The sequence below is a fragment of the Thermobia domestica genome, chromosome 10 (genome assembly GCF_964235325.1).
Source record: "Thermobia domestica chromosome 10, izTheDome1.hap1.1, whole genome shotgun sequence".
In the NCBI taxonomy this organism is placed as follows: Eukaryota; Metazoa; Arthropoda; class Insecta; order Zygentoma; family Lepismatidae; genus Thermobia; species Thermobia domestica.
The window spans coordinates 11047462-11063174 of NC_137463.1; the positions used below are offsets into that span (position 1 = coordinate 11047462).

Sequence of the window (15713 nt, forward strand, 5' to 3'; positions counted from 1 at the left end):
CAGTTGCCCTCAAATACTACGTACTTTATGTTTACTTTAATTCATAAAACATGTGCTGCATCCATCATGATGGTGAATTCCAGAGCGAAATATGGTATTTAGCTCATGAAATCTTATTTAACTTTAGAGAATACTATAAGAAAGCTATTCAAATAGAAAAATCATGAAAATGAAAAAAGCCAAAATTCTCGTTTCTCCCCCCAAAAAGCCGGCTTTTTATGTGCGAAAAAACATCGATTCAAAAAAGCCGGCTTTTTTGCATCTCTACTTACATTATAATTAATTGTGTCTGTAATGTATTTGCTTATTACATACTGCATGTAAGAAGAAAACATTGATCATACATGAAACTCCAACCGGAAGTAGGTTTAATCTTGCAAACTGTGCGAGATATTTAAAAAATAATCGAAACAATCTCCCCTTTATGGTACTCCTTGCCGATTATCAAGACGTCTTTTATTTGTGTTAGTAAGGGACATGTACAGATGTTGTGAGGAATGACAAGTAGATTCATGCTCATGTGAATGATGCGATGTGTAGAGAGTACAGTTTCAAGTAGTGTTAATTTAAAACAAAGATAGAGTTCAAGTATTATAAAATAAATGTTTTCAAAATGTCTTATATGAAATTTAATATCTTCCAGCGTAAAATAAATAGTTTTATTGTTCAAGTATTCACTTCCGATGCTTTGTGAGTTACGGGAATTGCCCGAGCACTTTCACAGCGGGTTTTTCCCGAAAATGTAGCTTTCATTACTATACATCGAAACTTCCACTAGTATGGAAATTTGAATTCAGCACTTGAACTAGTACGCGTTACGTAGTCTTCGGAATTCCCGAGCATTAAGCTTCTTAAATTTGACAAGAATTTTTACGCTATTGCTGGTGCTGATTCTAGAGAATGCTTATTTGAAGAATAGCAAAAATGATCGAACTAAACTGTTGTTGTTCGAAAACCAAATTTTACTGAATAATACTTGTAGCACCAAAGATAAGAAATAATACTAATAATTTTACTAATGTATTTACATATTTACTGATAGTACCGGCACGTATGTTCTTAAACCCGTCAGACGTATGAGGGATAACATCCCTCGACGTCGCGGAGTCAGGAAGCACAGAATTCACGGAAACTAAAATAGCTACAAAATTCCATATTTTACTTCAAAAAGGCTATAAGCATAATCCATACATTAATTTTTGTACAATTAACTCAAGCTTTTTTTTAAATTTTATTTAGTGCATTCAGAACTTTATAAAGGTTTTATGTTGAATGCTTGTTGTATACCTTAACGTGAAAGCATCTAATTCGCCCAAGAACGGTTCAAAATCTGTTAACAGTAACTTTCAATGTGACCACCTTAGTTGTAACCAATAATATACTTTGTAACCAATAATATACTATCAAAAAGCTCAAAAACCCAGGTGGGTTTTAAAGTGGGTCTTTTCAGGTGGGTCCAACCCGAAAAAAAATGTTTTTTTTTCGGGCTGGGCCAACTTGGGAAACCCTGTTTGTGATGCATCGAAAATATGCTAATATAAGTAAAACCGTGTATATAAATTGTGTCTGGTTATATAATAAACTCCCTACGTACGTGAAGAATATGTCTAATGTTTCCGTTTTTCGTAAGAAGCTATTTAACCTACTTGCTGTAAAATGCTATTATACTATTAAGGAATATCTAAATGATTTACTAAATGAAGAGTTGGTAAGAAATACTTACTCGTGAGTACATGCCTGGTGTGATATAAAGGTGAAATAATTACGATGTACATGTTCATATTTATATACTTGATATATATGATTTTGTATTTTACAAAGATGTATAAGTACAATATGATCACAGAGAAAATCATTTTGTTTATTTTCTGTGATATGATGTATATCTCTGCTACTTGATACGTTCCCCCCCCCCCCCTTTCTTTTGACAACTGTAATGCTAACATGAGAATTTCTCGTGTTTTGTAAGCTAATGAAACAGGCAAATAAATGAATGAATGAACTTTTTAATCAATCACTAAACTTTATTACTGTAGGAGCAATGGCAAAATGCGTATTGTATTATCTGATAAAGTGAACTGTTGCTTTAATCTCGCCTCTAAAACAAAAATGAAATAAATGGCACTGTAAATACTAAATTAATCAAAATCGGATTTAAGATCCCCTCACTTAAGAAAATGAAACTATATTACCTTCTTTGCATGACGGTAGAACAATTAAGCAACTCTGCCTACCACCACTAGCCATTACTTTTTATTGGCAATATTATTTCTTTTGGTTAGTTATAAATTTATAAATTCAATATCTCAACCACACTTCAACATCAACCATGGTATCTACAACAATTATTGCCTTATGCTCTTCATTTGTTACTATGTTATGTCAAAGAAATTATTAGAACTCCGGATCCAATTCCAGTGATAAAGCACAATTCGTTCTTGAGTCATTTTTTTTTTTTTTATATATAGCAACTATGAAATTTCCATAAGATATGTTTAAAAATGTATATGTTAAATTACTGAAATAACTTTAAGTAACATACCAGAAAAAACGTAATAAACAGAGTAATACGTGCGGATTATTATATTTCTTTTACTATATTATCGAACGAATCAGTTACTAGCTACATCAGTAAAAGTGCATTAACCAGCATAGTATATCATGATCATTAAAAGTAGAGGGTGACAGGCATTTGTTTTTCTCTGTGGTAGATGCTGTATTGTTTGTTGATTTTGTAGAAGGAAAAGGTAAATATTGAACTGGTAATTATTTGCATTATATATTTTTACATTATTAGTTGTATGTGCTTTCTTTGGTGAAATAGCAAATAATTTATGCATTACTCGAGCAGACGGTTCCACCAAATTCCAACACATTTGGCACATTTTCAGGTCTGGTTGAGCTTGTCCATGTTCCGTTAAGGAGGTCCAAAACTAACCTATACTATGGTAAAAATACGAAATAGAAAGTGTGCTCTATACCATATAGCAGTTCATATGAAATACATGATGAAGCGAAGTGTTTACAAAGTGATCGTACAAGCATCACACAAAGCATCTATTTCAAATATATAGTGTTTTTCCATTATTCTCGTTCATGAGTATAGGTCTACCCACCGTCTCTGATGCGTCTGCTCCCTACGGATGCATGTCCTCGCTATTGCTCAGGCCCTTCTGCTGCGCTACTGCTCAGGCCCTTCTGCTGCGCAGGCCATTCGTGCTTTTTAGTGGCCACCTGGCGCAAGTTGGGTCGTGTTTTATGCACTATTGATTTTATGCCATACGTCCACACTATTTCATACTAAGACCTCCTGAAGTCAATTTGCATAAGCCTGGACCTTCCACACGAAATTTGCAATTTCTACACTTCTTTCCATTGATTTTCGTTTGATTACATAATATAACGTTATATTAGGTTAGGTTATTTTTGGACCCCCTTAACGGAACATGGACTGTAGATCCCGATATATTTTAATTACATGTGCAATCTTATTAGAAATCGAGTGACATATTTCCGTGGATTTTACAAATTTTCGCCCCCCTCCCCCTCGCACACATGAAATGGGATAGCATTCAAAATTTTGCCTCGTTTCAATAGATTTAGTTTAGATCAGGGATGCAAATAAGCAACAAAATTTTACTCGCCCAAGGGAAAAGCTACTAGCACACATCGCGCAATAGAAATCATTTACTTACCTTCGGTATGATATTCAATACTCGCCTGGGTCGAGTGGATCATCGGCACGGGCGAGTGGTTATTTGCATCCCTGGCTTAGATTGAGCTCCTCTCCTATTAGTTTCTGCTCTACATTTCTGTATTTCCATTACAGCAAGATAGTGGGTTTAAAATACTGTCATATTATGCTCTATTGCTTGTTTACCTAATATTATATCAATCCGCGAACTCATATAGTCCAGAATTTGTTTTTTCTTCCTAATTAATCACTTTACACTGATGACCGTTATTGCCTTTTTTGTACTCTCTTGCTGTCATTTCGTCTGATCCTGTTTATATCTCCGTAAATTTTCTATCTTGGGGCCGCCATTTCGGGTTAATTCCAAAGTTGGTCGTCCGTTTTTACCAAAGTTTAGAAAATTTCCCGGGAAGAAATAGATGATTTGCTCGTTTGTGTTCTTGATAATATGTAAGGAGAGCGGAAGTTGTGTTTATTTGTCTTTATAAGCGGATATAACATGAAACTATTTGGAAGCGGATGGTACTATTTCGCGCAAGGTCACCGCATGGTTATGTTGTGGGAAGTTAACGAGTATTTGATTTCTGAACATGGCAGAAGGTGTACAGAGACACTCCAGTTAGTATCCTTACTCAGAAACGAGAAATTACACTGTTAATTTTAACAAACTGGGTCCAAACTTCCCTAACTCTAAGTTAACCCGATCTTACCCTACCCAACTTATGCTTACCTTACTCTACTCTGCCTACCCTGCTCTATTATATCCTTTTAAGGCGGTCCTTAAAATTTATAATTTTTAATTTTCGTAGGTCTTATTGTGCTTTTGTCGAAAACCAGGTGGATGACCACCTTCGGAATAAATGCTGCCACTTGCGTGTTAAATCAAAATTTACATTTTTTTTTATTTTTTATTCTTTTATTTATTTATTTTTTTTACGATTTGCATATAAATAGTGTACAGATGTGTGGATTAAAAAACTACGGTGCTAAAACATAAAACAACGTTTGGTAAGTAACTACTAAAAAGTACGAATGCTATCTAACCGAGTTAGGGCAGGACGAAGCTGGTGGGCATACACATAAGGAAGGGTAGTGAAAAGAAAAATGGGTTTTCGCAAGTCCATTATAACGCGAACAACGTTTAATTTGTGTTTTGTCATCGAGATTTTCGTTGTGGTAAGTTTTTTTTTTTTTTTCAAACATAAATGCATTACTCTTTTTTTTTCTTTCTTTCTTTTTCCCCTCATTTTACCAGCTGTGCCACGACGAAACTCGATTTATATTTTATATTTTACCACAACAATACTTATATACTTATACAATACAATACTTATATTTTATCACAACCGGAGCTGGGAGGCGGCGGATATAAGTATCGTAAAATTGTAAATGAATGGATATATAGATATATATGTGTACTTTAATTAAACGTGAACAACAAGCTAAAATTAATATTATGAACAAATGAAGAAAAACTTGGTTTGCAATGTAACGCCGCTCAATACTCAATACATGTAATGACACTCAATACGAATTATATATATTTAAATAACAGTAAATTTACAGACAAACCAATTTTTATTTTTTTATATTTACGGCCGTATACGATTCTAATTTTTGGTGACTTGGTGGTATGATTAATTATTTAAACTCCGGGTTATACTCACTACGATCTTCGACCGGTTAAACTGTTCAAAGGTCGTCGTGATCCTGGTATTGAGTTTTAACTGATTACTAGAATTTTACAATAAGCTTTTACAATACAGATGATGATCTTAATTTATCCATCGGATTTTACTTCTAGATGCTTCAGGCAACGCCAAATTATTTAGCACTTACAGACTTACACGGGCATTGGGACTTATGAAACTACTGTAGCTACCACTGTGCACAACATTTAATAAACTAGATCGTTAAAACTGATTTGGAAAGCCCACTTTGATGCTTGAATATATATATATATATATGCAGTTTAGTTTTAAATAAGTATGTAAACTTAAAAACACTCAACCCAAGTAGGGGAGTTTACTTTACACAAAAATTTAAAACAACTTAAACCAGCATGAACACAAAGGCCCGGCGGCTACGACTTGAGACGCGCGAATAATCTCGTTTGTCCAACAGGCTTTAACATATTGCAAGGCGTGGGCGGAAAGAAAAAGTTCCGAAAGTTTAAAACCAAGGGGCAGTCACAAAGAATGTAGACATTATACGAGCAGCATCCCTGCTTTTTAATCATATATGTTCGCAAGATTAGCGCTGAACGCACCAACACAACTAGGCATACCAAACTCGTGGAAGAACAGGGTTTTTTTTTTTTTTTTTTTTTTTTTTTTAAATATATATATATACGAAATTTGGTCAATGAAGTTCACAATTAACACTACCTTTCCCATTTTGATTTAACACGACAGATGGGCTTAGGGGGCCGGTGGCAGTTTGAACTGTTATTTGGTGAGTTGCGTCGGTAACAATTTAAGCAATTTTTATTCGTTACAATGGATGCTTTTAATAGACAACATTCATAGAGGAAACATGGTAGATTAAAAATACAATTAAAGTCTGTGAACTCACGGAGGAAGAATTATACAGAGGAAATTATTTATGCAAAGAACTTGTAGGCCCTTGTAAATATCTATACAGTATTAAAAGTTGTGGTTCATTATTATGTAAATCTAATGCAAAACTAATTTGTAGTGAAGAATGAATTGAATTTTTCCTGGCGACGTGATTTTAGTAAATCTTAGGCTATCAGCCAGGTGAAGGTATTGACATCTGACGGTTTGAATGTGGACATCGCATTCATCTTCAGGGATTATAATAATCTAAACTACTTGCCTGTTAGCACTTCTTAATAGATTACTAAACAAATCCCTTCGTGTCTACTCAAAATGTAAAACCGGTTACAGAGTTTTTATAGGAGTATAAATTCACGGATTACAATCTCTAAAGATGAATGCGACGTCTACATTCGAAACGTCACATGTCAATACGTTCGCCTGGTTGATAGCCAGAGAGGACTTAAAATAATTTGTACTAATCACATAACATGCGTAGGTATTTGTTTTTCGTTTGTCTTCCTTTACATGCATACTCGCTGACGCTAACGCTCCCGTTCCTATAAACACACTCTCACACTGCTGGTGGTCAAAAGTCTTTTAGCTTCGACCTGGCATGAACCGTGATAGTTGCAAAACTAGCTAGTAGTGACCACGTAGCACCACGTTTGTCTTTTTGTTACACAAATTTGCAGGCATATTGTAAATGTATGTGGAGTTGGTGGCAGGCACCAAGAAAATAAAGAGTGTAGAAAGAGTTAAGAGACGATTAGTGAAATTAATTTAATATTTTGAATAGTTATTTCTGACAGTATCACCACCACCAACAACAAGAGCAAGGAAAACAAGAAAGAGCATGAAGGGTGTTTTTACGAAGAAACGTGAATTTTTGATGGTGTATCACTTTGACTGCATATTCATAATCTGTTAGGAAAAAGTAAATGTCATATCTGCTTTACGTTAGATTTCGTTGAATTATAATAATGCGTTCACCATTAAGTGATTTTCTACAGAGTCGAGACATTGAATGAGCTACCTAAACTAATACAGTGAAACCTGTCTATGTTGGTATGGCCAACTTACAGAAAATAAGTGCAATTGATGTATTGTTAGAATAGGATTGATTGTACTTGATTATAAAATTTTAATAAGCAATGACACGACAGCTACTTTTAAATAATGTATATAGAGTAATTATAATATACAGTACTAGAAAAGATACTACAATATGTTTAATATGTGTACCGTATTAGAGTAAGGCCGCGCTAAGAAGAGCTCTGACAACTCTCACGTGCAATCAAGCGCGGTTGCCACATTTATCTTCTGTAACAATATAAATATAACAAGGGGCACATTTTGTGGAAATGAATCATATATGTATACATATACATATATACAACAAAAATATTATTTAATATTATGCCTGACGAAAGTATTAGACAAAAAAAAAAAAAAAAAAAACACAAACAAATTAGTATTGCGTTAAGATAGTTTACAAAATCGTAAAGAAAACAACCGTTACTCAGTGGTGCCCCCCCCCTCATGTCCATTACGCACCCCCCTCAATTGTCTATCCGTAGGTGTTCTTCCATGAAAAAAAATATTTTCGATTAATTTTTACACGCCCTCAAGCATATTTATATAGACTTTTACCCCCCCCCCCAATATTTCAATGACGCAGTTTGCGTCATTGCCCCCCTTGTGGGCACCCCTGCGTTACTTCTAAACACATAGGGCCTTATGCAGAGTCGTTTTGACATATGATTAGCGTCATACTAAATGCCTGACTACTGCATGGAAACATGTTAGTCGAACTCTTTAGTATGAGATCGGGCTTCTTCGTAGCTAAGCGGTTAGCTTACGCCTTTGGCATGGGAGACCCCGGTTCTATTCCCGAGCTCATGTGGTTCGGATTCCACGTTAATCAGTAGGTTCACGTCTCATATAGCCTCGCTGTTGAAAGAGACGTTAAAATCAGTTCAACTCTTTAGTATGACATTAAACACACGTCAGAACGACTGTGCTAAGACCCATATCTTCTTTTATATCTTTTTTTTTTTTTATTTATTTATTTTTTTTTTTTAATGAAAACTACTTACGTTAGAGAATGGCTTTCAATTGTAGATAATTTAATTCCCTTTACTGTAGAAATCTTACGCTTTTTTTCTAAGGTGGATAAAATATCCGCCGGTTCAGCGAGGTCTTTCAGGCACTTCTCTTTTGTGATTCTTTTCACAGTTGTAGGGCTAATGTATAAAGCTGAATCTACTCTTTCAATCACTTTATTCAATGGCAATAAAGGACCGTCGTTACGTTCTTTCTCCAAATATTCCCTAAGATTAAACACAAATTCCCGTTCTCCTTTAGCCTAACCGGCATAACCATGGGACGTAAAACTCAAACAAATTCCCGTGCCTGACTTGTCAAGGGCACTCTCTTTCCGCACTTCTTACGCACTTCAGGCATTGTAAAAATGAAATGAAATCTTTGAGTTTTACGTCCCACGTTTATGCCGGTTAGGCTAAAGGAGACGGTGATAATGAGAAATGAATGAAATGAAGAAAGTGGGAGGAAACGGGAGAACCCCGAGAAAACCCACGCACACGGTGTTTGTCCACCACAAAGTTCACTTCGCGGGGGCTGGAATCGAACCCGGGACCCCAAGCACCAGAGGGGTCTACCACTGAGCCACCGCGGCCCCATTTCAGGCATTGTGTTCATAAACACAAACATACACACATACACATACTAAATTTATATTTTAGGACTATGTGAATAATACGAATACAAACTATGTTCCACTGATGAATGAAAATAACAACACAATATTCACACCAATGCACTGAGATGATAGCACAAAAAATCAAAACAACCTGACAACACAAAAACTTTCACAGTAATGAGTAGGTATAAATGCGACAACACTGTTCGGTTACCATGGAAACAACCTAGTGTTTCCAAATGTATTTTTGTGGGTCTAAACCTATCCTCCCCTTCACATATTGGTGAAAAAATGTCTTCTACGAAAAGACAAACATAGCTGGATCACGTTCGTTACTTTCCAACCACTCAATTTCTAAATCAGTCCTTATGAAAAGCTCATTATAACAATCTCTGTAATATATAGAGTATGTAGGTACATTTTTTCCTTATGCCAACAAATTTCCTACAAAGATCATTAGAAATTATACTAATTTCAGCCTGACATTCCAAATAATGGTTCATTGCCCTTGAACTTTAGAAGAGCCGTACAGACTCGCTACCCTCTTTGCTTTCAATTCCACGAAAACCTACTCCCTGCGGCGATAGGGAGGTGGACTGGTTGTTGTTCCATGTAACCCTACTTCTATTTACGTAGCAAATTTGTCAAAAGGACAGAGTTGTGTCAATAAGTGGAAAAAGAAAAAAAAAAGTATTCATTATTGTGGCAATAACTTTAGACCTAGTGGAACTACGTCGTGCTGGAATGTTGAGGAGTAAAGTGAAGTACGATTATCTTTTTAAATATCTAGTTTGTAAATATTTCAACTTATAATCTGATTCAATCAGTGATAAAGTAATTCGATTCCTTTATCGTTCTGTCATGTGGTCGCTTTGATTCTTCTTGCTATGACGGTTCGCAACACTGTCGTCAACTTACACGATGTTAGATCTGTCAGAGCTCAGGATACGTTGGCCCTAGTCTAACAACAAATTTATTCATGGTGCTTCATTCTAGGCGTGTTTATTTTGTTCTTTTTGGCATATATGCACATTCTCATTTTGTAGTTAACTACATCTTGTTTATGAGCTACAAGTGTTTTCCTCGGAGCAAAGGTGTTTTGAGAAAATCTTAAGGAAATTTATATCTCAAAACCTCTGCTACCTTTCGACAACCAGTCAGGTACCAATAGTTGACAATTGAGATGGTTAGGTTTAACCTTGAGAATTTCCCAGCTCCCCACTGATGAAAGGAGCCGATACAGCTAATGGTTTCACCTAAACAGACAGGGTAAACAAATACGTACAACTATTTCCTGAATTCCTATACGTGCTGTATCTTATTTAAATCTTCCTTTGCCACCCCTTTATCAGGGTAGTGCTTTGGTCTTTGATCTCCCAAGAACAAATTTTGGGAATCTATGCTTCTTTGTCTCCAGTCACACACACAACATCTGCCTCTCATATGGGAATACGAAAGAGTTAAGAAAAATATCAAAACAATATTTTGCGTGGCCAAGATACGCAGGTAAATTTATCATCATTATCATAGGGTGAACATTGCTTCAATGTGGTCAACTTCCAAGATAGGTATGTGGCCAATTTACACAATAATAAGTAAGGCATGTCTGATGGGAAAATGCAGGTTCAAGATGAACCAGGGCAAGATAAGCAGGTGGCCAGGTTGACAGGTTTTACTGTATTTTTTTTAAGGCAGTGCGTTTTTCTTGGACACTGAAAATACCTTATAAATCATTCTTCCAACCCATAAGAACTCTCGAACCGTTTTCCATTTTGAGTAGCCACAAAAGGGTTTGTGTAGTAATACATTGAGAAGTGTAGGGGCTGATAGAGCGAAGGTAGGTAAGTAGCTTAGATAATTAGGGTGTAGAGGTGATCTCTATTTAAAGTCGCTGTGATTTGCAATATCGTGGGAAGTACGTATAAGATGTTGGAATGTGTGTACAATGTAGGGTGCTTCTTTAAGGAGGATTATACTGCATGGGAATGATATTCTATTAGTGTCATTTAATTACCTTATTATTTTAATTGCAGATATAACTAGTCATGAGTCTTATAAAGTAATAGATTTTATTTGTAAAATTATCATTTATATACTGAGAGCCAGTGTGTTTCGTTATGAAGAGAATTGCGGTTTCTTTGATACCTCACTATAATCGATCCTATATGAAGACAAACAGAAATAAGCGGAGACCCATGGCGTGGTCGTGCAATCCAGCTTTCTTGCATGGAAGACAGTGTGCTGCTGGAAAAGAGCCGTCTCTTTAGCATGGTAGTTTGTATGATGATCTGTGCGTCCGGCAACAGCACCGGGTTCAAGTCTCGGACAGACCCTGTTTCCTCCTTTAGGACCTCGGTGTTTCATAAGGATGGAAGTTAGAAATCAAGCAATCAACGATCAAAAATATTTCTCAATATAGACTACAAGAAAATTAAAATTGATCTCTGCTAATCACAGTTAGCTGGTTTAAATCAAGGTGGTTTAAACCAGCTGTTTTTTTTTTTTTTTCAAAGAAAAAAAATGGTTTAAACCAAAAAAACGAAAAATGTTCGTAAAAGTGTAAGTGTTCGTAAAATCTTGATGAACACACATTTGTGGATTATCACGTTTCACTCCCGTATATTATTCGTATTATATTCAGATTTAAATTCCCCATTCATTACTCAGATATTATACTACAAATGCAAGTTTGTGATTTTTTTTTTTTTATATGTTTGTTTGTTTGTTTGTAGTTTGTTATCGTCCTTATGCAATTGCAATCAAAAGAAACATTCTAAACATTGTTTCGTTTTAATAATCTTTACTATTGATAAAATACATCGAAATGCCTACTTTTTTTTTGGGGGGGGGGAGGTCATACAAATCCCACGAGAGGCATTTATTGAAATCAGAAGTATCTTTAGTATTTATTTATGTATAAATGGTCAGAGCCAAGGTGGACACAAATAATTCGTATCTTTAGTCACTTTTCTTACTGATATGCAAATTAAGTCCTTGTATTTCTTTAACTTGGACTAATAAAAGTCGTAGTGAACTAACTTGGACTAAATTAGTTCTTCTGTACTTTGTAGTATTTTGAAATTGTCCACATGTAATTCTGTATAATTGTTTCACTTGTGCAACAGTTTATCTTTTTGTCCTTCAGATATGACTCTTGACAATTATATTAACAAGTATATAAAGATCAGTACAATGTATTTTTATCAGGAGCCCTTCATGAGTGAGTCGGCAGACGTATCGCATTTGTGGCCAATTAGTCCTGGTTCCGAGTTCAAATGGAAGACAATTTCTCTCGGATGTAAGCCGTGAAGCGGTTTGGAATCCGCTTTTAGCTTATGTGACCCCTTCCAGCATAACCCGGTTGTTGCATAATAGCACCAAGGCGAAACAAACTTATTTCTGACCATATGTGATATAAATACATAGAGCAAATTATTTAAACCTGGTTTAAACAAACAAGAAAAGGAGAGGTTAAACCAAAAGAACCGTTTTTTTGTTTTGTTTTTTCAATAAAAAACATGTTTTTTGTCAACCCTGCTGCTAATACTGTTATACAACTTTTTTATATATACAATGTGCGTCGATTTCTCAGTGATCTCCCGTTTCCTTCCACTTTTGGCATTCCAACACTATTATCCATCTCATCATTGATACTACATTGCAAGTAATAGATATTTCCGTTCAGAAACGTAATATCTGAAAATTATCAATATTTAATTTATAAGAACACAATGAGAGTTTACAGGTTTAATCAACGAGGTTCAGTTCCATTACACACACAATAACCCAGGCAATATGAATGGGAGCAATCAAGGCATTACACAATTGCTAATCCAACTGGATCAATTCAGTGGTATCAGAATAAATAATAAACTACGTTCCATACCATGTTCATTCTTCTACATCGTATCAGACATTATCGATATGTGATTTGTAACATAATGTCCTTTCCTCGTAACTAATTAATAGAAGATACTTTTTTTTTTTTTTTTTTTGCATTAAGAATATAAAGACTAATCATATTTGAATTTTTCATTTGGACAATCCGAATTTTCTTCTTCTTTCTGTATAGTATAAATTTAAATAGCACTTTCCACCCTTTCAACTTCTTCTATTAGTAACTTTTGGAATGTAGTTCAGTTACGTAAATAATAAGGAAATCACTTACAAAGAGTGAAAAAGTGGCTTGACTGGACGGGGACTCGAACCCGGGATCTCCGGCATACCGTGCCGATGCATTAACTACTACGCCACCCAGTCCGCTTCCCAGAACAGCCAAACACTCTCTCACTCCTGCAGTCGATGCTCTCTACTCAGGCCACATGGCTTATACCACAGCTAAGCTGCTGTGCTTGGACAATCCAGTGTCCATATATTGAGAACACCTTTCACTCTTTGTGAGTTGTTGAATTCGCATCTACAGAAGATTGTTGTGTGTAAAATAAATCGGTTGTTTCCTCCTTTCATTAATAAATTAGGAAACCACTATAATAATAAAAAGAGACTCTCCGTTTCCTTTTCATTAAAAAAAAATAGAAAATATATGAAATCTTTCAGTTTTATGTCTATACTTATGTTGTGTAGAGTAAAGGAGACGCATGATGAATGAACACATGAATGATTATGAAGTAATTAGTGGAATTTCAATGTGGGAGGAAACGGGACAACTCACGAACACGGATGTTATTCACCTCAAACTCACTTAGCGCAGAATCGAACCATGGAGGTTTCATTTCAGAGGTGAGCCCTCTACCACTGAGGCACCTTGAACTCAAGTTCTTTTCTAAGTTTCCTTTTTTATACAACTAACCTTTGCTATGCTAGAAAACATCTAAACGTTGGACTGGCGATTGTACGCATTTTTCTGTTATTCTATTGTTTTTGAACTGGTGGTTTGTTTATAAATAACAGTTTGTACTGGGTGCTATTGTGGTATCATGTCAGAAGGGCTTGGAATAATACGATCTCGCGTTAGAAGGCCGTGGACTTCAAAAGTCCCCTGTCAAAGGACTCCAGTGAGAATTATTTCATGCCAGAAACTTCTAAATAATTAAAGAAAATTTTTAAAAAGCCAGGTTAATGTATTCTTATCTCCGTTGAGTTTATTTCTAAGTCACTGAAGATTAGATCGAGTGACTTCAAATGGATTGCTACTCTCTTTAGAATAATAATTGAGTATTGACCTAAGCTGCAAATAGCATTTTGAACGCAAACGTTTCAGCGGCAAGTTGTCACCATCTTCAGTCCGTATTCCGCAGTCTATATAATAATAATAATAATAATACGTACGAAATAAATTAATAATAATAATAATACGTACGAAATAAATGAATAATAATAAAAATGCTTAAACTACATTTTCTGATCAAGTTCCTGTGCTGTACAAATAATGTGTGAGGTTCTTCCATATTATTATAGATCGCTCAAAAAAATGTATGAAACGTCGAATTATCGCTGACAACTACAGCATTTTCAAAAATTAGCTAAGGAACGGTAATTTTGGTAGGGATAGGGAGAATGGAAATTAAATGTTTACACTTATGAATAGAAACATCTCGTTACTCCACAGAATTACAGCTTAAATCTTTTTTCTTTGTAATCTGTGAGTTGGTTATTAGCTAATAGTGACTATCAGTGGCGTATTTACGATTTTGTTTCGGGGAGGGGGATTTGCTAACATGAGTCCTGGAAATGTAAAAAATCTGCAAGATATTTCATTTACTTTAATATAGTAAATAAAATTTCGGGGAGGGCTTAAGCCCGGAAGCCCCCTTAAATACGCTACTGGTGACCATTATGGCAATCTATGTACCATTTAATCCTTGTATCCTTTATGCTTTATGTAAAAGTTCAGGTATGTCGTATTTTTATTTTAATTTTTGCATTAATGCTAATTTCTCATTACAGGATTTTTTCTGTCTTGACGAATCATTGAGAAGTAACAATGACACGACATGCAAAGAATTGCACTGCAGGCGCAGTGTACACATACCATGAAAAGAAGAAAGACGCCAAAGCCTCTGGCTATGGGACATACAGTCAGCGGGTGGGAAAGGATTCGGTGAAGGACTTCGATTGTTGCTGTTTGACTTTGCAACCGTGTCATAATCCAGTACTTACGTAAGTTAATATGAGTAACTTTATCCATTTATTCAATTCCATCCACTCAGTCACTCTTTCGTTTAGTTTTCTCGTATTGCTTGACGATGGATGAGTTCAGCTGTATTAGCTATATGCATAAATTACAGTTCATCTTGTAAATCTAATTAGCAAACTAGATGAGTGAAGTTTCATTATAAAGATATCTGTTTCAATTTGTCAGTTTTTGTGTCCGTGACTTGCCCTTTTGCCGTTATCCTGTGTCGAACTAAATGGTTGAAATATATTGACTGATTGTGGTAGCTTGTACATGGGTCGTTCAATATATAGGTTTTCCTAAGCTGTAAAAAATGTATTTTTTAAGATAACGTTTGTAAACTACACATACATGTCTAGGCGGGTCCTTCTTCACATTTCCAAATAATCCCCATTGAGATTCAGCAGGGTGTCTACTAAAATTTCAAAATGAAATTTCGTGACTTTTTTGTGACCTTTTCTTTACTAAATCATGGAATTTCCTAACATTTTCAAGAGCAAATTTGGATGCAAATTAGGTCAAATTTTCATCCATGCGATAGAAACGTACTTTGCTTGCGATTTGGTAGCGTCTAAAGTCGACCATAGACATTTTTGGTGGTGA

The 15713-nt window shown here is 35.3% G+C and overlaps 2 protein-coding genes across 4 annotated transcripts in view; one reads left to right on the forward strand and one right to left on the reverse strand.

The window, feature by feature from the left end:
- Positions 1-2376, reverse strand: part of LOC145662280 (glutamine amidotransferase-like class 1 domain-containing protein 1) — a 34952-nt gene extending 32576 nt beyond the window's left edge. The window contains exon 1 of one of the 2 annotated variants that reach the window (XM_081727677.1): positions 2193-2376. In XM_081727677.1, coding sequence (XP_081583803.1) covers positions 2193-2247 — 55 coding nt within the window. In that variant the 5' untranslated portion in view covers positions 2248-2376. Of the gene's footprint in view, positions 1-1723; positions 1878-2192 lie in introns of those variants that run through there. The other variant, XM_081727675.1, reaches the window with a different exon arrangement.
- A 217-nt stretch (positions 2377-2593) lies between these two features.
- LOC145662279 (nitric oxide synthase-interacting protein homolog) overlaps positions 2594-15713 on the forward strand; it is a 37339-nt gene continuing 24219 nt past the window's right edge. Inside the window, exons 1-2 of one of the 2 annotated variants that reach the window (XM_081727673.1) lie at positions 2594-2747; positions 14882-15094. In XM_081727673.1, coding sequence (XP_081583799.1) covers positions 14919-15094 — 176 coding nt within the window. In that variant the 5' untranslated portion in view covers positions 2594-2747; positions 14882-14918. Of the gene's footprint in view, positions 2763-14881; positions 15095-15713 lie in introns of both variants that reach the window. The other variant, XM_081727674.1, reaches the window with a different exon arrangement.